The sequence below is a fragment of the Cherax quadricarinatus genome, chromosome 64, assembly GCF_038502225.1.
Source record: "Cherax quadricarinatus isolate ZL_2023a chromosome 64, ASM3850222v1, whole genome shotgun sequence".
NCBI classification, from domain to species: domain Eukaryota; kingdom Metazoa; phylum Arthropoda; class Malacostraca; order Decapoda; family Parastacidae; genus Cherax; species Cherax quadricarinatus.
The window spans coordinates 8,757,405-8,783,112 of NC_091355.1; the positions used below are offsets into that span (position 1 = coordinate 8,757,405).

Below are 25,708 nucleotides of genomic sequence, written 5' to 3' on the forward strand. Positions count from 1 at the left end.
GAGGTAAAGGACTTGCGAAGGAATGTGAGGGTCGGGAAGGTATGTACTGCGTGGTGCTGTGTTGACATGTAAGTTTTGTGTGCACGATTTTGATTAGCCCAAGATTTGTATAAATTAGGTCCTTGTGATTCAAAGGGAGTTATAGACGTCACTGTCCATGTTAGTCTACCAGTTTTTGCAAAGATAATTTTTCTAGTATGTATTTTCGCAGTATTTATTGTAATTTTGTAGGGAATTTCTTTCCTCTTAGATGGCTTTTATATTTGTTTTTACATCATTTGTTTTCCATCACTTTTGTAATGTTATTAAGTTTCGTTGCTGATGCAACGTATGTTGTAAAAATCTTACAGTTGTTGATGCTTTATACGCTTGTGGAAAATACTGTATATATTTTCCAGAAATTCAGTATTTATATGTAAATAGACGGCCATACTGTATTTAATAATAATTATGTCATAGAAAACGGAAAGCCTGCATCTGCGCAGACGGGACTCGCCATCTTGGTTTTGAATTGGATACAACGTTAATATAATGGGAAGAATTTTTCGTGCTCTAGAGGTTAAAATTGGGTTGACACCTCTCAAATAGGAGGCGAAATTGTTGGATGTGCATTCCTGCATAACTTGAGATATCAGACGACTGGACAAGACGGCTCCAGGAACCTCAGATAAGCTCTCTAGATTTGTGTATAATTCTGGCCAGTGTTTTCATAAATTTGGTTAGTGAGGTTTTTCTGAGTATGATACAACTTAATTAATATCCAGTCAAATTGGTGAGTGATATTAAGATATATTTTCCTTCTGTTATGTATATGTGAATTTATATATAATCATTTTTTAATATACAGTCCACAAATTTATATATTTACCAGTATTCCTGATGTATGTATATTTCATTTAATTAATAGGTTCAGAGCAACTTGTGGTTATGACAGTGGTAGGTATCGAAGGGGGACATTTTTTGCGACCTAGGTGTCCCAAATTCCTACTTGTCTATGTAACATTGATAAATAATAATTATCTTTGTTATCATTTACTGTTATGTACATAATTAGTTACATTCAGATAAATGCAATTTTCCACAACGCTTATGCAATTTTGTGTAATGCTTATTTTTGTTATAGAGTAATGTTTTCGTTGATAATTACCAGACTTTGTTCTTAAGTTAAATCTCATAAACAGTTGCATGTATATATAAAGTTACAAAAATTTATGTTTGATCACTGCTGTGATCAATACGTGTGTGAATGATGTGGGTGTATTTACAGATGAGTTTTCATGGGGGGTGGTCCCCCCTCCAACAGTTTTGTGTGTATGTGTCAGATATATTATCATTTTGTATAATGTGTGTCAGTGAATGGTGTGTATGTGCGTGTTTCAAAATTTTTTCTCTTGCACTTGTGATATAATTCTTCGTAATCTTGTCCAGATCCTGTATTATTGTGGTATTTAATATTTTATACTACCTTGTAATTTATGATGTTTTAAATAAAATATATAAAAAAAAAATCCGGGTCCTTCGAAAAACCCACACCCCACTGCGGCGAAGGAAGTCTATCATTAAATTTCTGGGAAAGTTATCCGTCAAGATCCCTTGCCCCAGGGAAAGCCCTTGGACCCCGCCTATGACTGCAAACTCCTGCGAAGGGCATCGTATTATGCTGTGTCGCGAACCCCAAAGAAAAGCCTCTCCACGCAGTCAATATACTGCTGGATGTTAATACAAGCATGGCCTGCACACCACCTCCGCCTTACAAGACTTTTTATATGATGAGCCCTAGTCTCCAATGATTGATTTAATGCCCTTCAAAGGGAAAATGACCGCAACCCAAGACGCCTACCAATCTCGTTGCACGGTGGCCTGGATTACCAACCGCGTTTCGGTAACTGCATACGGAAGTCTAGTGGCCACATCAGTCAAGAGAGGCTCTCTCGCAACTGACCTATTCGAAAAACAACATGGTAGACACCCCACAGCGGAAACACGCCGTCGTATGGCCAAAAAAAGGTGATATCTACACCTCGGGTTCACTAGACTCTGTAATACCTCTGCTGGCTACTAACAATATTAATTGTACTCAGCCTCCCAAGGCATTCACGACTGATATCTTAGTCCGAATAAAATTATCTGCTGTAGTCTGGTCATGCCACAAAGTCTAATGTGAGGTCAGTTATCAGTCTCTTCGTCAAATGTATGAATAATGAACTGTTGCACAAGTTTTCTTCCCAATACGTGCAGTTGCTAAAAGGTTTCTGCTGACATGTTGTAAAGGAGTTTAACTGGGCCGCCACAGCTGACGCTGTATTCGGCAGTCCTGGTGTACTGAGAGCAAATATTACCTAAGTCTAGGAAGGAATTTCAAAAGAAACAAAGGTCTTGGGAAATAGAAACGGGAACTAACGTTCCTAATTGGTTAAGGTGTCCCCCCCCCCAACTTCAACAAAACACCTCAGTCAGTGCCAGACATTCCTCTCTACCCTTTACCCCTCAGCGTCCTAATTGATTGCCTAGCAGGTAAAGAATAAGGAGAAACGCCCAAGAGCAGTTGGATGACAGACCATTAAGACAGAGACAAAGAAAAAGATTTATTTCAGAATGATACAATGTTTGTACAGAGATGGGTGATACTTGGCTGTGCACGCACAAAGCCCCATAGTTATGCATAACATTTTGGGCTGTATGTCATCTGTCACCACCAGTCAAGAATACTTTAATCCCTAAAATAGTGATTATAGTAAGCTCTCGGCACGTATAAACTGAGAGCCATACACTTATCGGTGTACGTGTGCGTGTGTGTGTTAGTTACCATTTTGTCCTAGGCACATGCCGATTAGACACTAGGCCTGTTGTATATGAGTACGTGTGTGTGTGTGTGTGTGTGTGTGTGTGTGTGTGTGTGTGTGTGTGTGTGTGTGTGTGTGTGTGTGTGTGTGTGTGTGTGTGTGTGTGTGTGGTAGTGTGTGTGGTAGTGTGTGTGGTAGTGTGTGTGGTAGTGTGTGTGGTAGCGTGTGTGGTAGTGTGCGTGTGTGTGTGTGTGTGTGTGTGTGTGTGTGTGTGTGTGTGTACTCACCTAGTTGAGGTTGCAGGGGTCGAGTCCAAGCTCCTGGCCCCGGGTGTGTGTGTGTGTGTGTGTATATATATATATATATATATATATATATATATATATATATATATATATATATATATATATATATATATATATATATATATATATATATATATATATAATACACACACACACTTATTGTCCAAATATCTTTAATATGCATAATGTGACTCTCAAAATTCGGGAGAAGATACTAAGTAAGAGGATATTGGAGCACTTGGAAAAGATACTTCACAGAAAACCAGCAAGGATTTGAGGACGGGAAATCATGTTTTATATATTTGCTGGGGTTCTGTGACAACCACAGAGATAAAACAATAAAGACAGGACAGGGTGTACTGTACCCTTTTTGGGCTGTAGGACAGAATTTGATACAGTACCACTTTCGAGTAGCCCAGAAATTAAGGGATGAGACATCAGAATGGGGTTTCTCAAGGATCAGTACTAATTCCGCTACTGTCTCTAATACATATGATTCCAGAGGAGCTTATTGTACAACGTTTCACTACAAATTGGCTTTATTAAGTACAGTATACATGAACGACCACTGTGTCACTGTTTACGAATGATGTAAAACTAATAAGAAGAATAAGAACAGGAGAAGACAATCTTGAACTGCAGGGAGACCTCGACAGACTATACATGTAGTCCAACAAGTGACTGCTTAAGTTCAAGCCAAGAAAATTCAAGATCATGAATAATGGGAAAGGTGAAGGTAAACGGACACAGAGAATTAAGACACAGATGAGAAATAAGGCGTTAAAGACACATGAGAAATAAGGCGTTAAAGTATTTCTTTAATCTTAGGATAGCTGGGAAGTGAAATGACTTGGATGAAGCAGTGGTGGAGGCAAACTCAATATACAGCTTCAAGATTAGACATGATAAAGCTCTAACAGCCAGAAACAGTGATGCCTATCAAAATGGTCTAGGAGGTGGGGCTATGAGCTAAGCCTCGACCAGAGGTTGTATACGCTTCTATTAAATGTCATCCAATCCTGTAAAAAGTATGTATTATATAGAAATAAATTATTATTATTATTATTATTATTATTATTATTATTATTATTATTATTATTATTATTAAGTACGCCGGGTCACCATCTGGAAAGGACCCGGGCCGGGACATGTACCAACGAATCATTCAAGTATTATAAGTAGTTGTAGTTGTGCATATATATGTCGTGCCGAATAGGTAAATTATTTTATTATTATTATTAAAGATTAGCCGGTATTCTCCCGGCCCGGGCCTTTTCCAAGTGGTGGCCCGGCCTTGGCTCCCTCTAGGGAGTGTCTGAGACCTAAGTCTCCCATGGGAGGAGGCACAAGTACCTCCTCATCTTTGGGACCAACTGTCCCCAGGCCTAGCCACAAGCTAGGCCTCGCTGGTCTGCCATCCCCGCCTCAAGGGGGCTAATGGAAATGACAGTCTTATGAGCTAAAGGCTCGGGCTCAGGCACCTACCCTGCCCTAGAAGGGCTGGGCATGGTGTCGATGAATAGGTAAAACACGATTTTGGCTTAAACAGCAACGCTCTTCTTCCCGAATAAGGCAAGTGAAAATTTGTGTATGCAATAATTTCGCAAAAATCATACTGAAGCTAACGAAAAATATATGTTTCATTGTGTTTGTTTATTATTAAATTATTGTAAACTTATCTAAAATATATTTAGCTGGATTAGGCTAAATTAAATTGCGCTTGTTATAATAAGGTTAGGTTTCTTAGGTTCTTTTGGTACAAAATTATTAATTTTTACATTAACGTAATTGAAAAAATATATATCTTTAAACGTATAAGAGAAAATTTTAGAAAAGACTTCATTTTAAACGAGTTCTTGCTAACTGACCAATTTTACCTATTCGGCACGATATATATATATATATATATATATATATACATATATATACATATACATATATATACATATACATATATATATATACATATATATACATATAGGTATGGGGTAGGTTTAAAAATGTAGTGTTAGAGTGTTCAGCAGAAGTTTGTGGTTACAGGAAAGTGGGTGCAGGAGGGAAGAGGAGCGATTGGTGGAATGATGATGTAAAGAGAGTAGTAAGGGAGAAAAAGTTAGCATATGAGAAGTTTTTACAAAGTAGAAGTGATGCAAGGAGGGAAGAGTATATGGAGAAAAAGAGAGAAGTTAAGAGAGTGGTGAAGCAATGTAAAAAGAGAGCAAATGAGAGAGTGGGTGAGATGTTATCAACAAATTTTGTTGAAAATAAGAAAAAGTTTTGGAGTGAGATTAACAAGTTAAGAAAGCCTAGAGAACAAATGGATTTGTCAGTTAAAAATAGGAGAGGAGAGTTATTAAATGGAGAGTTAGAGGTATTGGGAAGATGGAAGGAATATTTTGAGGAATTGTTAAATGTTGATGAAGATAGGGAAGCTGTGATTTCGTGTATAGGGCAAGGAGGAATAACATCTTGTAGGAGTGAGGAAGAGCCAGTTGTGAGTGTGGGGGAAGTTCGTGAGGCAGTAGGTAAAATGAAAGGGGGTAAGGCAGCCGGGATTGATGGGATAAAGATAGAAATGTTAAAAGCAGGTGGGGATATAGTTTTGGAGTGGTTGGTGCAATTATTTAATAAATGTATGGAAGAGGGTAAGGTACCTAGGGATTGGCAGAGAGCATGCATAGTTCCTTTGTATAAAGGCAAAGGGGATAAAAGAGAGTGCAAAAATTATAGGGGGATAAGTCTGTTGAGTGTACCTGGTAAAGTGTATGGTAGAGTTATAATTGAAAGAATTAAGAGTAAGACGGAGAATAGGATAGCAGATGAACAAGGAGGCTTTAGGAAAGGTAGGGGGTGTGTGGACCAGGTGTTTACAGTGAAACATATAAGTGAACAGTATTTAGATAAGGCTAAAGAGGTCTTTGTGGCATTTATGGATTTGGAAAAGGCGTATGACAGGGTGGATAGGGGGGCAATGTGGCAGATGTTGCAGGTGTATGGTGTAGGAGGTAGGTTACTGAAAGCAGTGAAGAGTTTTTACGAGGATAGTGAGGCTCAAGTTAGAGTATGTAGGAAAGAAGGAAATTTTTTCCCAGTAAAAGTAGGCCTTAGACAAGGATGTGTGATGTCACCGTGGTTGTTTAATATATTTATAGATGGGGTTGTAAGAGAAGTAAATGCGAGGGTCTTGGCAAGAGGCGTGGAGTTAAAAGATAAAGAATCACACACAAAGTGGGAGTTGTCACAGCTGCTCTTTGCTGATGACACTGTGCTCTTGGGAGATTCTGAAGAGAAGTTGCAGAGATTGGTGGATGAATTTGGTAGGGTGTGCAAAAGAAGAAAATTAAAGGTGAATACAGGAAAGAGTAAGGTTATGAGGATAACAAAAAGATTAGGTGATGAAAGATTGAATATCAGATTGGAGGGAGAGAGTATGGAGGAGGTGAACGTATTCAGATATTTGGGAGTGGACGTGTCAGCGGATGGGTCTATGAAAGATGAGGTGAATCATAGAATTGATGAGGGAAAAAGAGTGGTGCACTTAGGAGTCTGTGGAGACAAAGAACTTTGTCCTTGGAGGCAAAGAGGGGAATGTATGAGAGTATAGTTTTACCAACGCTCTTATATGGGTGTGAAGCGTGGGTGATGAATGTTGCAGCGAGGAGAAGGCTGGAGGCAGTGGAGATGTCATGTCTGAGGGCAATGTGTGGTGTGAATATAATGCAGAGAATTCGTAGTTTGGAAGTTAGGAGGAGGTGCGGGATTACCAAAACTGTTGTCCAGAGGGCTGAGGAAGGGTTGTTGAGGTGGTTCGGACATGTAGAGAGAATGGAGCGAAACAGAATGACTTCAAGAGTGTATCAGTCTGTAGTGGAAGGAAGGCGGGGTAGGGGTCGGCCTAGGAAGGGTTGGAGGGAGGGGGTAAAGGAGGTTTTGTGTGCGAGGGGCTTGGACTTCCAGCAGGCATGCGTGAGCGTGTTTGATAGGAGTGAATGGAGACAAATGGTTTTTAATACTTGACGTGCTGTTGGAGTGTGAGCAAAGTAACATTTATGAAGGGATTCAGGGAAACCGGCAGGCCGGACTTGAGTCCTGGAGATGGGAAGTACAGTGCCTGCACTCTGAAGGAGGGGTGTTAATGTTGCAGTTTAAAAACTGTAGTGTAAAGCACCCTTCTGGCAAGACAGTGATGGAGTGAATGATGGTGAAAGTTTTTCTTTTTCGGGCCACCCTGCCTTGGTGGGAATCGGCCGGTGTGATAATAAAAAAATAAAAAATAAATATATATATATATATATATATATATATATATATATATATACATATATATATATATATATATATATATATATATGTATATATATATATATATATGTGTGTGTATATATATATATATATATATATATATATATAATCAGGGATACACGAAAAGCTACAAGATAAGTAATAGTTTCAGAATACAGCTGATAATCAGATGTGAGTCATTATCACGAGGTTAGTGAATCATGTACAGCATAAGCAAACTACGCAATGTTTATGCAAAAATTACTAACTGTTATATCTCGTCTTGTCATTTCAACACAATCGATCACTCATATCAGTTACGTACCAAAAAAAAAAAAAAACAATATTGATTAGGAATATCAATATTGACTGGCTGCTGACTAAATAACAGCATATTATTAAACCGATTTCAATAGCATTCAAGCTTCATTAGTTAAGTTTAAAGGTTGACCTTATAAGTGCATTATTTATATATATATATTTTATATTATTTTAATTATGTACAAAGTTCAATACAGTGTGATTCATTAATATATTGCGAGTGTCTGCATCTGTGCGACTTATTATTTCCTCGAAGTGTATACGCTAACCTCTACCTTAATTAACAGTGTATTACATTAAGAGCAAAGTTTATATTTTATATTCCAACAACTGGCCCATTTTCACATCCCTCTGATTGATAGAAAGTGTTATCAAATTATTTATTAGAGGAAAAGTAAAAAGATTGTGAAACGCTATAAATCAGATGACTAGTAACTCGCAGACGCCAAGGATCTTATAGTACGATGCTCACTTGTACACAAAATTTCTTGATCCCATTACCCAAAATAAAGTTCATTCCACTTATAGGTGTTTGGGTGCTGCTGTTTAGTCATAGACTGACAGAAATCTGGGAATTTACACTGCCGAAGGTTGAGTAAAGATGCTGGCGCTAATCAACAGAATATTAGACTGGTTCAAGAGTCTCTTCTGGAAGGAGGAGATGGAACTGACGCTGGTTGGTCTCCAGTATTCCGGCAAAACAACCTTCGTCAATGTTATTGCTGTAAGTTAAAGGCGTTGCCATCGGGTTTTGGTGTCTCCAGACAAGGTTCTAGGAACCAAGCACTTGGATAACACCTCTTGTACTCTTTAATTTCCTTCATATAATTTCTGATAAGCTAATTATGATATATATATATACATGTATATATATGAATTTATTCATATAATTTTTTTGGCTTGTGTATTTTATTTGCATGGTTATAATCATGACTGATGTCTACGTTTTTTAATAGCATGGATAACACCTCATAGGCTCTTTAAATTCTTTCATAGAATGTCTTCTCTAAGGTTAAATATAATATGTACAAAATGTATCTGGAGGCGAATTCATTCAGACTTTTTTTTGGCTAGTTTATTTTATTTAAATGGTTATAATCATGACTGATTTACATATTTCTTAATAGCCTGGCTAACACCTCTTATGTTCTTTAAATTCCTTCACAGAATTTCTTCTGTAAAGTTAATTATGTCAAGGATCCCAGTGGAAATAAGTCACTGACTTTTTTTGGGGGTTATCCTAGGTAATTTATATGTATGTTACTATGTATGATAATTTCTGGAACTTTGTGAGAGCCTGTACCTAAATAAACTTGTGTACAAAAATGCATCTAGAGGCAAATTTATTCAGATAAAATATTGGGGGCAAGTTTATTTTATTTACATGGTTATAATTATGACTGTTGTCTATGTTTTATAAATAGCTAGTCTGTTCATAGTAAGATATTACAGGGACAGCAATGGAAATGTCACACTGACCTCATTGGGTTGTCCTAGGTAATTTACATGTTGCCATGTAAGGCAGTTTTAATCATCCAAAACATGTTTAATTGTACTTGTGTGTAATTGTACCTAGAATGATGTAGGCCTAAAACTGTTACATAGGCACTAGGCTGTAGAACAGTAGCAGGAGGGTATACCTGCTAGCCATTCTATATTCTACAGCTTCATAGCAGCTCTTCCTACTTTTTTTTTTTCCATATAGCTACTAGTGATCTCACCAACGTTCCCAAGTTCAGTGAAGTTGGGAGAGGTCTCTCATAATTTTCCACTACCAGAAAGTTCTGTATAGTTTTCATAAAATTATCGGCAAACACTTGTGTTAATATAGTTAATTGCAGTGTATTTTGTCATTATTTGAAAATTATTATTCATGGTAAATGTGTCATTCTTAATTATTGGAATGTATTAACCATGTATAATACAGTTATCCAGAAATATAAATTCAGTATACATATTAGTTTATGAATACTATATTAATGTATTATGTAGACATTCTTTATTCCTTCATACTGATATATTATTTTTGTATTTCTCTATTAAATATATTTTCATAAATTTATTTTTCAACACTGAAGTGCAAGTTTCACCCATGCAATGTGCCTTTATCAAATTGCATATGATTTTTTTTGACTTGAAGCCCACAGTGTAGGGAAAATGTGAATACACGTTCTATGTTCTGTATGTATCTGTCCCACATTACTCTAATAGAGGAACAATGCAGTAGGCCTGCTGGCCCATGTTAGGCAGATTCACAAACCCATCTCTTCTCACTCCTAAACACCCAAGAATAGAGGAGCACTGTAGTAGATCTACTGACCCATGCTAGGCAGGAGTTCTTCACACCCAGCCACTCCCGCTCGTGTACCTTCACACACTATTTTAAATGTTAGGTAAAAGGAGATATGTATATTAGCTGAACATGTGTCCTTTTACCTAACATATTGTAGGTGATTCTACCAACATTATTACACTACTTTTAATGCTTCCTTACATACATGCTTCATTGATGCTACTTAGTAGTTTGTTTTGCTCATCCCTAACTCTTTGTTAAGCCAATGCTTTCCTATATCCTTTCTAAATCTAAATTTAACCAAAATTAATCCATTATTTCAACTTCATTTTTGGTTAACTATTCTTTGTAGGCGAGTAGGGTATCAGCCAATTTTGATGGTATTGGTGTCAGCCTAAAAATTGTATTGACAAACATTTTAGCATTGTCCTGTCCCTAATTCTCAGTACCCTAAAATTTCTATTTCTTGATAAAAATGAAAACATACAAATGCAGCATTTAAACCTGCTGACAACACAAAAATAGGCCGAATAATACTTTCAGAGGACACTGTGTACCTGTTAAGGAGGTGTTTTTACTAATTTGTATTGCTTACCTTGTGGTTAAAAAAATAATAAAAATATTACATATCCATGGACTTCTTATAATATTTTGTTGTTTTTACAGTCAGGGCAGTTTAGCGAAGACATGATTCCAACAGTGGGTTTCAACATGCGAAAGATCACAAAGGGAAATGTTACCATCAAGGTCTGGGATATTGGTGGACAACCACGGTTTAGATCTATGTGGGAGCGGTACTGCCGAGGCGTTAATGCCATAGTGTAAGTATCTTGCAATATTTAAACGTTAGTCATAATCTAGTGTATATTAGATTAAGAATTCTGCATATTGTTTTGGTTACCACAAAGTGAAGCAGACCCATCACCAGCCAAATCAACCAGGTTGTGATAGACATGTGGGCCAGCAGACTGCCGTTAGGAACAGCCTGGTTCAGCTGGCAAGCACCAGACAGTCCTGACCCAGGGCTGGGCTGAGGGAGTAGGAAAACTCTTGAAATCCTTGGAAGGTATATATCACAAGTATAAAGGTACCAGTAAAGGTATAAAGGTACCAGTAATGGTACCTGCACCTGTGAAGGTATCTATATAATAAAATAATACAAGTACCATCTGACTTACAACCTGCTCGACATATGACCATTTGTACTTACAACTGTACATCTGGCAGCATATACAGTACTAACATACAGCCTCTCCTCGCTTAACGACAGAGTTCCGTTCCTGAGACCAAGTCATTAATCAAATTTGTCGCCAAGTGAGGAGCATACTATAATGGTAGTGAGTTTGTGTCGGCCATCTTTGATATTGTTTTAATGTCACCTTCGCACCATTTATAACATTTCTGGTATACAGTGGTCACTCGCTTTTCGTAGTTCTCGGCAATCGTAAATTTCGCCAATCATAGGGGTATTTTCGTATAAACATGGACTCGCTTTTCATAGGTTGACTCGCGGATAGTAGTTCGTCCAGGACGCTTACGCACGGTGTGAGCCGGGGAGGCCTCCCTACCCAGCCAGTCTGGCATTGTTTACCAGTGAGTGAAGGTCCCCTCAAGTGCTCCTACGAAATATTTCATAATATTCCACTCATTTTAGTGCTTGCAAGTACTAAATAAGCTACCATGGCTCCAAAGAAAGCTCCTAGTGCCAAGCCTGTGGTAAAGAAGGTGAGAAATATGTACAGTGACAAAGTCTTGGGCCATTTTAGGGAAGTGTTAGAGACGCCAGAAACAGCTCTCTCCACAGTTACTTTGCGAGACAGGACTAGAGTGACTCTCAAGGTGGTCCTAGTGGCATTAAGAAACAGAGAAGAGAAGCAACCCCAGAGAAGCAATTGGTACCTGAGGTGTTACTGGAAGGGGACTCCCCTTCCAAACTGTAAACAATCCAATCTCTCTCCTCCTCCAGTCTCCCATACACTAAGAAGAATCTCCAATAAAGGTAAGTGTTATGCTGTTAATGTTTCATTCATCATTTCCCATTGTATTGTTTATGTACTACATGTATATTTCATGTAAAAAATTTTTTTGTTTTAATACTTCTGAGTGTCAGAAACGGATTAATTGTATTTACATTATTTCTTATGGGGAAAATTGATTCGCAAATCGTAAATTTCGTTTATAGTAGCTCCTCCAGGAATGGATTAATTACGAAAAACGAGGGACCACTGTATTTTTAAATGTTTATACAGTAGTGTACTGTATATTGAAATAAACAGAATTAGAGGAAATCAGCTGTAACATACATTATTTAGGTATGAATACTGGTCAGAGACCCCGTCATAAATCCGAGGTGTTGGTAAATGAGTACTTCACTACGTGAGGAGAGGCTGTATTTAGTGAAAAGTAACATACGACAATAAGTATGTACTTTATATAGCAAAGGTTTGACATTATGCCCTACCCAGTATGTCAGCAATTTTCTAAGGTTTGACTTGCATCCATTTTGACTTATGAGTGGCTGGTCAGAACCAAGCTTGGTCATAAGTCAGATGATACTTGCATTATTAACTTAATATTCATATACATGTATAACTTTTTCTTTCACTTGGGCTTAACTGTTATTTACATTATAGATAAACCATGTAAGACAGTTATGTAATTTATCTCTGTGGCTTACCTATGGCCAGTTTTAGTTTATTCCATAATTTTAGCCTGTATTGAGGTCAGCTTTCCATATACAGCCTCTCCTCACTTAGCGATGTACTCATTTACTGACGACTCGGACTTAAACGACAGGCTCTCTGACCAGTATGCATACCTAAATAATGTATATTAGAGCTGATTTCCTCTAGTCTGTTTATTACAATATACAGTACACTACTGTATAAACATTTAAAAATATACCAGAAATGTTATAAATGGTGCTAAGGTGACAATAAAAGAATATCAGATGGTTGACACAAACCCACTACCATTATAGTATCCTCCTCACTTAGCAATGAATTCATATATCAACGTGGTCTTAGGAACAGAACTCTGTCATTAAGTGAGGAGAGGCTGTATTGTTATATGCATTCACCAGGCAGAAAATTGAAAAATACTCATGAATAAGCAATTCTTGAGTGTTAAAGAAAATTGAAAAATACTCATGAATAAGCAATTCTTGAGTGTTAAAGAACTTAACTAACACTAATAGTGCTGTGACAGCCCTTGAGCTATCAGAACTTTTCATTTGACCTAACAATAGTTAACAGCCTAGGGGCTGTCACAACCCTTCATTAACAAAAACAATGCAATACTTCTCTTGATGTCTTGATAAATTTTCATGTTTTTCTTTTTTTGTTATGCTCTAATAAAAGCAGGGATATACATGTACTTCACTGTGCATCTAGCAAACCATAGACCCATCTTAAGGGTTAAATGCTTCAGTGTGATTATAATAATAATAATGTACTCCACTCTGGTGAAGGGAGGGAGGAAGGACTTGTAGGTTGTACAGTATGTAATGTGATGGAGATAAATAGTATAAAATACTAAAATGATGGGTAAAGAGAGAAATACAGTTTAATGCAATCCTTTATTGACAATGTTTTGCCCACACATTGGGCTTTATCAAGCCACAGACAGATACAACTTTCGAGAGAGGATGGGTATATACTGTATAGAGAGTGCAGTGACCTAAAGGGTCAGGTGAGGAATGCTGAAACTGATCGATAGGAAGAGGTTGGATTTGAGAAGGACTTGCCCAGCATGAGTCAGTAGACTTTGGGGGAGCACTGCAGAAGGCCTTCTGGCCTGTGCTGGGCGGGTCTCTTTCCGATCCAACCTCTTCTCGGTCATCAGTTTTAACATTCCTTACCTGAACCTTCACATCACTATGCTCCCTATATATTATGCATGTCCTTTCTCCAGAAGTAAATCAGTTTGTGACTTGAGAAAACCCATTGTGTGAATAAAATGTTGTCAATAAATGATCGCAATATACTGCATTTCTTTCTCTTACACGTAATGTGACAGTGCTTCTCTCTCAGATGCAGCCAGAACCTCTCTCCCAGAGCAATAAACAATTTATACACAGTACTGTATATGTAAATAAATGGTTCGGAGAACTGACAAGTTGATAAATTAGGCATGTGTGCAACACTTAGGTATCTTCATTGAGGAAACATTTTGCCACACAGTAGCATCATCAGTCCAATACAAAGACAACATCATCATCTTGGGATCTTGATACAGGAAATTCTTCACTTGCCTAACCTTTAGGCATGACCTGCTTCCACATGTGGATTTGTCCAATGTGATATTGCCTACACTGCTTTATCTCACCTGTCTGCAGTATATAAGCCACTTTTGCACACATGCTGTATTCTTTTCAAGATTGATGGACTGATTACGTTGACTCCAGGTTGAGGGACTGATTACTGTATTTTGCAGCTTATTAGATACATTTTTTTTTTCCATAAAATGTCTCCAAAAACCACCCTGCATCCTATAAACTGAAGGTCAGTGACGGAAGCTATAAGTTTGAGGTGTGGGGGTGGGCTGTAACTCTCCCAGTTATGTCCAATGCCAAGCCATTGAAACTAAACAGTCCAGCATTTCAAATTTACTGTAAATTAATAGTTTTGAGACAAGCTATTGATGAAATACGGATACTGTACTGGGATGTTGACAGAAAATGAAATTCCTTCATAAGCAACACCTTCCTTTCTTATTTCTTAAACTACCGAAGTCACAAAGCAGCGTCATTTGTGGTAGGCATTTTAAAATAATGCTACCGTATACTACACTATCGTTAGCACATGCTGGGTATTTTCACTTCATTACTAGGTACCAGTAATCATATTTACTGTATGTTATGGTACTTAGCTTCAAATATTGCCAAGCAAATACAGTGGCCCAACAACAGCTGAAGCAGCCATTTTTGTTTATGCCAATAGTCACTGACAAAGACGCATCAGTATGCACTCTGGGACCCTCACTGTATAGAGTTGCGCACACAGCAGCAACTCAGTCACCAGCGACTGTTTCACCAGTTCAGATTGAGAGATCAGGGTGTTCAGGTGAGCACTAGGCCTGTCGTATGTTTTGACCTACCCATAAATCAAACATAACCTTATTTCTGCATGTAAAATTACCACAAGTTTCAGTGTAGTAAATATTACCTGGTATTGGGCACTCTTTAACTTTTTCTCTGATTATTACCTTCTAAATTGGGAGGCATCTAATGCATCGGAGTGTCTTATAAGCCGCAAAATACGGTACCTCAAACTCCTGATCTTCATCTTTGTATAGGACTGATGAAGCTGGTGATGCAGAGGATATGAAAACACTTGGGCGTGTTGACTACTGATGCAGCAAAAAGTTGATCTACTTCCATCGGTGAAAGTTTGATCAGTGAACAATATACACCTACCATCCGACTTACGACCTGCTCGACTTACGACCACTCGACTTACGACCGTGTTTTTTTTCTTATGCCAAATTTCTGAGAAATAAACAACTATTTGTGTTGTACACTGTTTATCCTAAACCTTACAGTATAAAATACAGTACTAACAGCATAAAAAGTAAAGTAAAACATGAAATACCAAAATAAAACTATAAAATAGTCATTACAAAAATGTTATGTTGATATTCAGTAGTAAAGTTTGACTTACGTCCATTTCGACTTACGACCGGTTTCTCGGAACCGAAGTCAGTCGTAAGCCGGATGGTAGGTGTATCTATAAACATTCTTTGGTCACTGTATGAGTGGAAACAGTCATTAAGGGGGAGGTTAGTGGTTGGCTTCTTTAATCTAGTCATTGTACATATTGGATCAAGTTGTTAAGTGGGGGGTCGACTGTAACTGTTTTTTAAGGATTATAATTTTTTTTTTTTATGAAGGGTTAGTACAACTCATCATTTTAAGTGAAAGGGAACCATAAAAAATTTGAGTTAGGAAGTGTAAATGTGTTATTAACTATGATTTTGTCTTTCAGGTACATGGTAGATGCAGCTGACCCTGAAAAGATAGAAGCATCACGTAATGAACTGCACAATTTACTAGACAAGCCCCAACTGGCAGGCATCCCAGTTCTGGTGTTAGGAAACAAAAGGGACCTACCAAATGCTCTTGATGAAAAGGGTCTTATTGAGAGAATGTAAGTTTCACTAGTCTCAAGCCAGTATAATTCAATTAACCCTTTCAGGGTTTTCGACGTACTAGTACAGCTTACGCACCAGGGTTTTTGACGTGCTAGTACGCCTAAATTCTAGCGCCCTCAAATCTAGTGAGAGAAGGCTGGTAGGCCTACATATGAAAGAATGGGTCTATGTGGTCAGTGTGCACAGTATAAAAAAAAATCCTGCAGCACACAGTGTGTAATGAAAAAAAAAAAAACTTTGAGAGTGGTTTTTGGTTTAAAACAGCGACTTTGCACTGTATTTTCGTATGGTATTTATGATGGTATTCAAGTTTTCCTGGTCTCATTTTATAGAATGGAAGGCATATTACAGAAATTGAGACGATTTTGATTGGTTTTTACAATAAAAAGTACCTTGAAATTGAGCTCAAAGTAGGAGAAATCTTAGATTTTTGCCAAAGTTCAAAAGTAAACAAATGCTACGTGTCCAATACACGTCAACTGGCGAGTCTAATGTTCTTTCACAAGTGCGCTGATATTATTTATACCATTTCTACACTAATGCAGTAATCTGCATAACAGTAAATCTTCTATTTTTTGAGAAAAAAATTCAAAGTGGAAAGCAAAAGAATGTAAGAGGGGCGTGGGGACGTGACTAATGAACAGAGGAAATGTTATTTTAGTGCCAGGAATGTCTTGTTTATTCTGGACCCTATTTGGAAATTAGCATCTTTTGAAATTTGTGTGAAATTGGCAAAATTGCTAAATTCTGACCACTTTATTGGATAGTTGAAATCGGTAAATTGATGGTTTCTTGTACTCATTTGATAGAAAAAATGGAGTTCTAGCGAAATAGTTATGATTTTTGTCGATTAGTACGCTGGAATTAGCTGAAAATAGGGCTCAAAGTGGGCAAAATCGCCAATGCGTAACATCATCAAGACCGCTAACTTCGCGAGAGCATAATTCAGTAAGTTTTCCATCAAATTTCATACTTTTGGTGTCATTACGATCGGGAAAAGATTATCTTTTCATAAGAAAAAAAATTTTTTTTTTTTTTTTTTTTAAATTTGGCGACCCTGAGAACAAGTCTGGGAGAGGGCCTGTCGACCCTGAAAGGGTTAAACACATGAGATGGTTGCCCTCTTGTTTTAATAGTTGGTTATCCTGATCATATCCTCACATAAAATATCCTAGATTTTCTATAATCTATCAGATTCATTTCTTACTGTATGCTTGAGTGCAAATGCAGTGAAATCCAACAACCAAATATAATACTCCCTTTGACCCTTTTATTGTCTCCCATTTAAATTTGTCATTGAAGATTGAGACACTTATGCAGCATATGGGAATCTTTATTCAGGAAACGTTTCGCCACACAGTGGCTTCATCAGTCCAATACAAAGAGGAAGCCTTCCTCTTTGTATTGGACTGATGAAGCCACTGTGTGGCGAAACGTTTCCTGAATAAAGATTCCCATATGCTGCATAAGTGTCTCAATCTTCAACTTGTCGGTTTTTCAAACCATTCGTCACATAAATTTGTCATTGATGCCAGTGTCACTTGCAAAGATCTACATTGTAAGCACAGCTCCCTCAAATATGCTATGGGTGATAAATTTTGGTCTAAAAATGAGAGAATGGGTATGCTGTGAGTGTGCACAGTATATATATAAAAAACCTGCCCCATGTAGTGTATGAATGAAAAAGCAAACCTCTGACCTTGTTTGGTTGAAAATAGTGTCTTTGATATGTCTTCTAAGGTGTTTTTTTTTTATGGTTTAACTGGCTGCTTCTTGATATTTGATAGAATGGAAGACATACAAGTTAAATGGAGATAATTTTGGTTGGTTTCAGATCAAAGTATAGTAAATCCTTTATATAACGGACTGATGAGGATTATCTGAGTGTCCGTTATATCAGAATTGTTAAAAAAAAATAGTAAGAAAGTGCACTAAAGTGTTTACCGTATACCTAATATAGTACTGTAGACAATTTACAGATATATTGCACTAAACATTGAAAATAGTTAAAAGTATAATTTAACCAGTGGATTTTGTTTATAATTTTAAAGGTGTTATATCAAGGGCTTACTTTAGACTGAAATAGGGCTCAAAGTGGTAGAAATAATTTTTTTTTTTCCTCATGAAGGTAGGGTCTCCTCACCCCTGGTCTGTTTTGTATTTTTTACCAGGTTTTCTTCCATTATTGGGTTGGCCTGAACCAAGGCCAATCATTCTCGTTTAGATTTTATCAAAGAAATAGGGTAAAACTTTGATTTTCTGTGATAATGGATTCAAAATGTGGAGGGCAAGTGTTATATAGGAGAGGCCTGGGGACATGATTAATGAACAAAGAAGAGGTTGCTTTAGTGGCTGGAATGCCAACAGTGTTTATTTTGAACTTTTTAAATTGGACACTTTGAACCCTTTGACTATTTCGATCATATACATACGTCTTATGAGCCACAGTGTTTGACGTATATATATACTCAAACATTCTAGCGGCTTCAAATCAAGCAGGAGAAAGCTGGTAGGGCCACATGTGAGAGAATGGGTCTGTGTGGTCAATGTGCACCATATAAAAAAAAATCCTGCAGCACGCAGTGCATAATGAGAAAGAAAACTCCATTTTTTGGGGATTAAAACGCCGACTTTGTGGTGTATTTTCGAATAGTATTTGTGGTTGTATTCTCGTTTTCTTGGTCTCATTTGATAGAATGGAAAACATGTTATAGAAATAGAGGTGATTTTGATTGGTTTTACTATGAAAAGAACCTTGAAATGGACTCAAAGTAGGAGAAATGTTCAATTTTTGCCAATGTTCAAAAGTAAACAAATGATGTCATTGTCCAATAAATGTCCAACTAGCCATTCTAATATGCAGTCATGAATGGGTTGACATTATTTATACAACTATTACAATATTGCAGAGGTCTGCACAACAGTAAATCTTCCATTTTTTGTTTGAATAAAAATTCAAAATAGAAAGCAAGAGTAATATCAGAGGGGCCTGGAGACATAACTGATGAACAAAGAAAATGTTATTTTAGAGGCAGGAATGTCTGCATTGTTCAATCTGGACCCTATTTTGAAATTGTTATATTTTTTAATTTTTGTGAAATTGGCCAAATTGCAAATTTCTGACCACGTTATTGGGTAGTTGAAATCGGTAAATCGATCAGTCGATAGAACAAATGGAGTTCTAAAGAAATAGGTATGAGTTTGGTTGACTGGAACAATGGAATTAGCCGAAAATAGGGCTCAAAGTGGGCGAAATCGCTGATTCGTAAATATCGCCAAGGTCGCTAACTTTGCGAGAGCGTAATTCCATTAGTTTTCCATCAAATTTTGTTCTTTTGGTGTCATTACCATTGGGAAAAGATTCTCTTGTCATTTCATAAGTTTTTTTTTTTTTTAACACCAGGAGACACCTCAGGATTTGGGGTTTCAACAGTCAAGGGGTTAATCTTGTGTAAAATTAGCCAAATTTCTGATAGTTGAATGGGCCTAGTAGCAAAATAGCTAGGAATTGTGTTGAATTGAGCATTGGTTTAAAATAGGACTCAGACTTTTTCTGCACAGTTTATTAACCCTTTCAGGGTCCAGAGGCCAAATTTCAAAGTGTGCACCAAGGTCCAAGAATTTAAAAAAAAAATTTATTTTTTCTTATGAAATGGTAGAGAATCTTTTTCTGAAGGTAATAAAACAAAAAGTACGAAATTTGATGGAAAATTGACGAAATTATGCTCTCACGAATTTTGATGTGTCAGCGATATTTACAAATCGGCGATTTTGCCGACTTTGACTCCCATTTTAGGCCAATTACCTTATTCCAGTCGACCAAATTCTTAGCTATTTCACTAGTATTACTTCTATTCTATCGATTGAGCACAAGAAATCGCCCAGTCGACTGTTTCAACTACAAAATAAAGTGATCGGAAATTGGTAATTTGGCCAATTTAACACAAAGTTCAAAATATTCCAATTTCAAAATAGGAACCAGAATAAACATTTCCTCTATTCATTAGTTATGTTTTCAGGCTTTACAAATGAATTCCATTTTGATTTTTTATTCTCATAATGAATTTTTATTCAAACCAAAAAATAGAAGATTTACTGTTATGCAAACATTTCCTCTATTCATGTAGTATATTATGTGTTTAGACAGGCTTTACAAATGAATTCCATTTGAGCTCAGTTTTTTTCATTCTCATAATGAATCTTTTCTATTCAAACCTATAAAAAAATAGAAGATTTACTGTTATGCAATATGTAATAATTGTATGAGAAATATCATCACCACATTTGTGAATGTAATATTAGACCCAACCAGCTGGCGTGTATTAGACGTAGGATGAGATCATTTGTTTACTCTCGAACATCGACAAAAATACGTTTAACATATTTCACGCTACTTTGAGCTCAGTTTCAAGTGCATTTTAGTACTAAAACCAATCAAAATCATCTCTACTATTTTGAAATTGGAATATTTTCTGTAACATATCTTCCATTCTATCTAGTGAAAAGCGAGGCCAAGAAATCGCAAATACAACTATAAAAAACATACGTCAAAAAACACTGCAAAGTCGCTGTTTTAATCGAAAATCACTGGTGCGTGTCTGCCTTTTTAATCGAAAATCAATGTCTGTTTTTTGTTCTCATTATACACTGTGTGCTGCAGGATTTGTTTTATGTGGTGCACACATACCACATAGATGTATTCTCTCTTATCTAGGCCCAAATTTACCACTCACAGCTTATCAGAGTGAGCTGAGCTCATGGCGTAGATCTACAGTTTGGACACTGAACGTAAAGCCATAGATCTGCGGCACAGACCCTGAAAGGGTTAAAACCCATGATACTAGTATCTTATGTTGCTGCCCCCCCCTTTTTTTTCTCTTGTCAACCTCCAGTGATAATTTCTTTACTACCTCTTTAGTTATCTCAATATCCTCTAACTTGATTATCTTTATGGCTCTTAAATCTGTTGAGAAGCCTAAGAAATTTTAGATTTGTCTTGTTGGCTATTCCTCCTAACAGCATAACAAGCAGTAATCATTGTAGAGGTTTATAAGGATGAGAAAAATCTCAAAACAGGTATAGCATACATATTTGTCAATGTGGATAGATGTCACATGTGAAACCCCAATAGGTGTTAAAATTATCGAAAGAGAAATCATGAACCACGTCTTATTACTGGGAATCTATTTACAAAAAAAAAAAAAAAATCAGTTTAATAGTAACCCATTTTTGTGAGACTTCCATGTATTCCAGTTCCAAACTGAAGTTAACTTTTTTTTTTTTGTTGTTTATGTATATTGCAGGAACCTGTCAGCTATTCAAGATAGGGAAATTTGCTGCTACTCTATATCCTGCAAAGAGAAGGACAACATTGACATAACACTTCAGTGGCTCATTTCTCACTCCAAGTCTGGTGGCCGCTAAGCCACCTCTTCCCAATGCTGGTTGAGTTAAAGAAGCGTCCAGAGATTTTAAAGAGTTGTTGAAAACAGTATTTGTTAATACTGTGTAGGATTGTGGAATAGGACAGAAATCTTTATGGACTAATGAATTGTAGAAGGGATTATAGGCTGGGGGAAATTTGTTTAAATTGAGATACTGTATTTAACTTTAGAAATTAATAATTAAAACTAAATAGGGGTTATAATTTTACATGTAGTAAATAAAACTTGGAACAAAAGTGTAGTCATGACATATTCCACTGAATTTTGTTTTATAATGTAGAATTTTTCGAATGTGTTCTGGGCACCAAACTGAATTAATCTGATTGCAATTTAGATTTTTTAAGCATTGTAATCAAGATATCCCATATGTGAAAGTGAAGCCTAGGGAGAGCAGATGTTTATTCAGTATGTATAATTGAACTATCGTCAGGATTTTTTTTTTTTATAATTAAGTATATGACACATGCTCTTGTTACTTTGTATATTTTATATAATAATATTGGTTTCCTCTTAATAAAAGAGCTAAAGTTTAAAACAAAAGTTTTAAAATGGAAGCAGTCTTTTCTCATTACGCTTATTGTTCCATGAAGTGAAGCCAAAATATTTTTTTCTTGTGATTTGTAAATGTTACTTCACAATCTCTCTTGGTAGATTTTTGGACCAGGATGATATAATGTAGTTAAATACACTACCAGTTTGCTTTGAATGCTCATCACTTATTCTTACAATTATCTTTAAATACTACAAAGGTTTTCTAGGTTTTACATCTCTGTATTTTAAGTTTAAAGATCTGTATGGAAAGTTTTGCCAAAATTTTTCATAGTAGTTAAAGGTAAATTAGTTACTTCAACATATTTTTGTAAGAGAAATCCTGGATGTGCATTGTCTATCAAAACAGTCATGTAATGTTAAAACAATTCTGTTTCAGGGTTTAACACTGTTTGTGATGTCTCAATTCTAATATTTTATATAGGTCTTTTGACAAAGTGAACATTCATATAACAGAAAAGCATTTTGAGTTGACCATTTATTGAAATATCAAACCATTCCTCATCATTTTTCTACATGAGCCCTAAGGACACAGTCATACTGGTTATTTTGTCATTTTTCTGAGGTGTGCATGATTGCTAAATGTGGGTATATTTGGCCTGTGAGTGTGCCCAGTGGTAGGACTGTGCTATACACTGGTGTAATGTGGCCAGTGGTAGGACTGTGACTGCTGTAGACTGGCATGGTGTTCACATAGTGAAGCAGATCACATACTTTAGGCATTATCCAACTTTAGAGCACTACAAGGCAGACTTTGCCATCATGTATATACTGATGTATGGTAATTCAATGTTTTGCACACTGGCTTTTAATACAAACAAGAAATATTGGGTGTCAGGGGTGTGGGTGCTTCTGGTCAAGCCTAGGTACTTGCTTTGTACTTTATGAAATTGTTAGATTTCTCTTGTCAGGTTTCACTTCATATTTTAGTGTAAATGGAAAGTATCTTAATCACTGATTTTGTCCATTTCACAAAGTAACTGTTATAATAAACTGGCTAATGTAATGTCAGTAGATTAGCAACCTCCTCATGAAACTGTCACTAATACTGTAGCATCTTTCGGCAAGTTGTATCTAATTTAATCTTTTTTTGGTTTATCACTTAATTTGATTATCTTAGTATTATTATCTTATTTAAGTGGTTATACTTAGGTTAGTATATATATCAAGGTAAATATTTTGTCCACTATTATAATTTTTATCAAACAGTTTATGAAACTAAAAACTTCCAGTCATTTGTCTAAATGAAAAAAAACTACTAGACTGTGTGTGTGTGTGTGTGTGTGTGTGTGTGTGTGTGAGTGGGTTTCCACCATAAATCTTTCCTATCAAATAAATTTCAACCATCTTATAAATCACATATATTTTTAAGACTCATTATGTCATAATTCCTTAGCTACACAAACTGTGAATAATTATCAGTGGAAAATCTGATATGCTTTTGTCTGCTTACATATGCATGTGTGCATATGTCTGTGTGCTTGCATATACAATATGTATGCATATGTAATGTGTGCATGCATACTTTCATGTGTATGAATACCTGAATGTGTGCATGCATATATGCATAAGTGCTTGTATACTGGCATGTGTGATGTGTACATGTATACCTGCATATGTGATGTGTGCATATATAGAAGGAAATGACCTGAGGAAAGACTAAAATCTAAACATTACAACGTTAAGAGGATAGGGAAGACAGGATCATGGTGTGCTCATAGCTAACATGTTTAGCTTTTTTTAATACAGAGTAGTGAATGTTTAAGCAAACTGCACTTATTCAAAAGATAATGATACTTAGATGTCCAAATTTGTGGGAGTTATGTTCCTAGAGGTTCCTCAAAATCTAGAATCTGCTAATAACACTAAATTCTGTGTATAAAATTTTTTGTATTACATTTAGGCTGTGTTTCAGAGGCTGGTTTTAAATATTTCTTTAACCTTGTTAAAATTGACACTGAAAAGGTAGAATGTCCACAGAATATAGGAGGGAGATTTGATCATTTGAACAGAATCCTATGATTGGGTTTAAAATTAGAGGTCATTTGCCAATGTGAAACAGATTTACAAAAAATCCATGGATAATTTAAACTCTTCACTAGAGACCCTTCAGTGAAAAACACTGACTAGCTGAATTCTACAAATTTGGAGGTGTGGCAGATACTAACAAGATGGCACTGTATGATTCGTTTTTTATGAATAACACGATATTGTACTCAGTCACAGGGTGAACAGGTGGTTCGAAAGTTGACTGGGAACAAAGGGCACAAATGGAGATTAGACACATTGGTTGGGGATGTCAGGAAGAGTTTTTTTTTTATTATTTGAGGGTCACTGGAACATGAGAAAAAAACTTAAAAAAAGGGTATATATTCTTCCTCCACTTTCTCAAAGTAATAGCCACAAGTTCCCAAGAAGCCAAGAATTGGTAAAGCTGGTCATTAGTATCTGAGAGATAACCAAAAGCTATGAATCGCCTCTTGCAAAAAACTAGAATTCAACTAGGTGAGTACTGTACATGCACTTGCATAGGTGAAAAACAAAGTGAAATCAACATCTTTGCAATGTAAGCTGAGTGAGGAGAGCATTGAAGAAACATTAGAACTTTTTTTACATTGTATCTGACTAACTGTTATTGTTGAAGTTTCCTGTCGCTAATAAGATTACAGTACTATTACCATTTAAGTAAAATATGATTATGAATTATTGTATATTGAACTAGCCTTATTTTTAATAGGCAATTTCATTCAAACATTCAAGTACTGTAGAAGATTCCACACTTGCCAAAATCAGATAGAAAGTTAATGTGCATAAATCTCTGGACCAAGATTTTTCCTGGTGAAGTTGCTGTATATGATTTGGTGCTTTTTAATCTTGCAACATGAGCAATGTGCATGAAGTTACAAATATCCTGTCTTTGACAAACAAGACTACTACTGAGTTTAGGATCAAATTATGTAGTCTGTTTTTTATAATAGCCTGGTAACACTGCACATTTACAATCAACTTTACTTGCAGCTCTGTGTGTGTTAGAATTTATATACAGAAATTATATTTTGTAGTTACAGTTTGCAAGCTAATTTAAATATATAGTCTGTGATGTTTTGTTATATTGTACATTAATTTTTAAGCATGTTTTTTCTTACTATTTGTATTTATTATTTGTGAACATGGATTGTAAGTTGCACTCTAAATTGAAGATGTATTACTTTGTAAATAGCACTTAAATGAACAGAAAGAAAACCTTACTATTTAAAAAAAATCGCATTCAAGAAATATAGTTGAAATGGACACACTAGATTACTCGGTCAACATTTGTATATACATTGATGGTAAAAATTTATAATCAGAATCTCAGCAGTGTTTTATCTAGCCTTTTGTCAAATCTTTTACCTGATGTTAATTCACATCTTTGAATGATGATTTGTTTTCAGACATATTTGCCTCACGTTAAAAATTAGAACTGGGCATTTTTGCATATTAGAGACAGGACATATGCTTCAAATACTATGAAAATATGCACCTCACATCTGCATATTCTTTTTCTGCTAATTTTGTAAAAGTTGTGACTTGGGCATTGCA

The 25,708-nt window shown here is 36.2% G+C and overlaps 1 protein-coding gene across 1 annotated transcript; it reads left to right on the forward strand.

Moving 5' to 3' along the window:
• The first annotated feature begins 8,218 nt into the window (after window positions 1-8,218).
• On the forward strand, window positions 8,219-25,483 carry Arl8 (ADP-ribosylation factor-like protein 8). The gene is made up of 4 exons (XM_053792874.2): window positions 8,219-8,414; window positions 10,650-10,804; window positions 15,968-16,129; window positions 21,437-25,483. The coding sequence occupies exons 1-4, from the start codon at window positions 8,292-8,294 to the stop codon at window positions 21,555-21,557; spliced, it is 561 nt and encodes a 186-aa protein (XP_053648849.1). The 5' UTR covers window positions 8,219-8,291; the 3' UTR covers window positions 21,558-25,483.
• The last annotated feature ends 225 nt before the right edge of the window (window positions 25,484-25,708 follow it).

Coding starts and splice junctions, on each gene's coding strand:
- Arl8 (XM_053792874.2), top strand. CDS start 8,292: ATGCTGGCGCTAATCAACAGAATATTAGACTGGTTCAAGAGTCTCTTC. Junction 8,415..10,649: donor CCTTCGTCAATGTTATTGCT/GTAAGTTAAAGG, acceptor TTGTTTTTACAG/TCAGGGCAGTTTAGCGAAGA. Junction 16,130..21,436: donor AAGGGTCTTATTGAGAGAAT/GTAAGTTTCACT, acceptor TGTATATTGCAG/GAACCTGTCAGCTATTCAAG.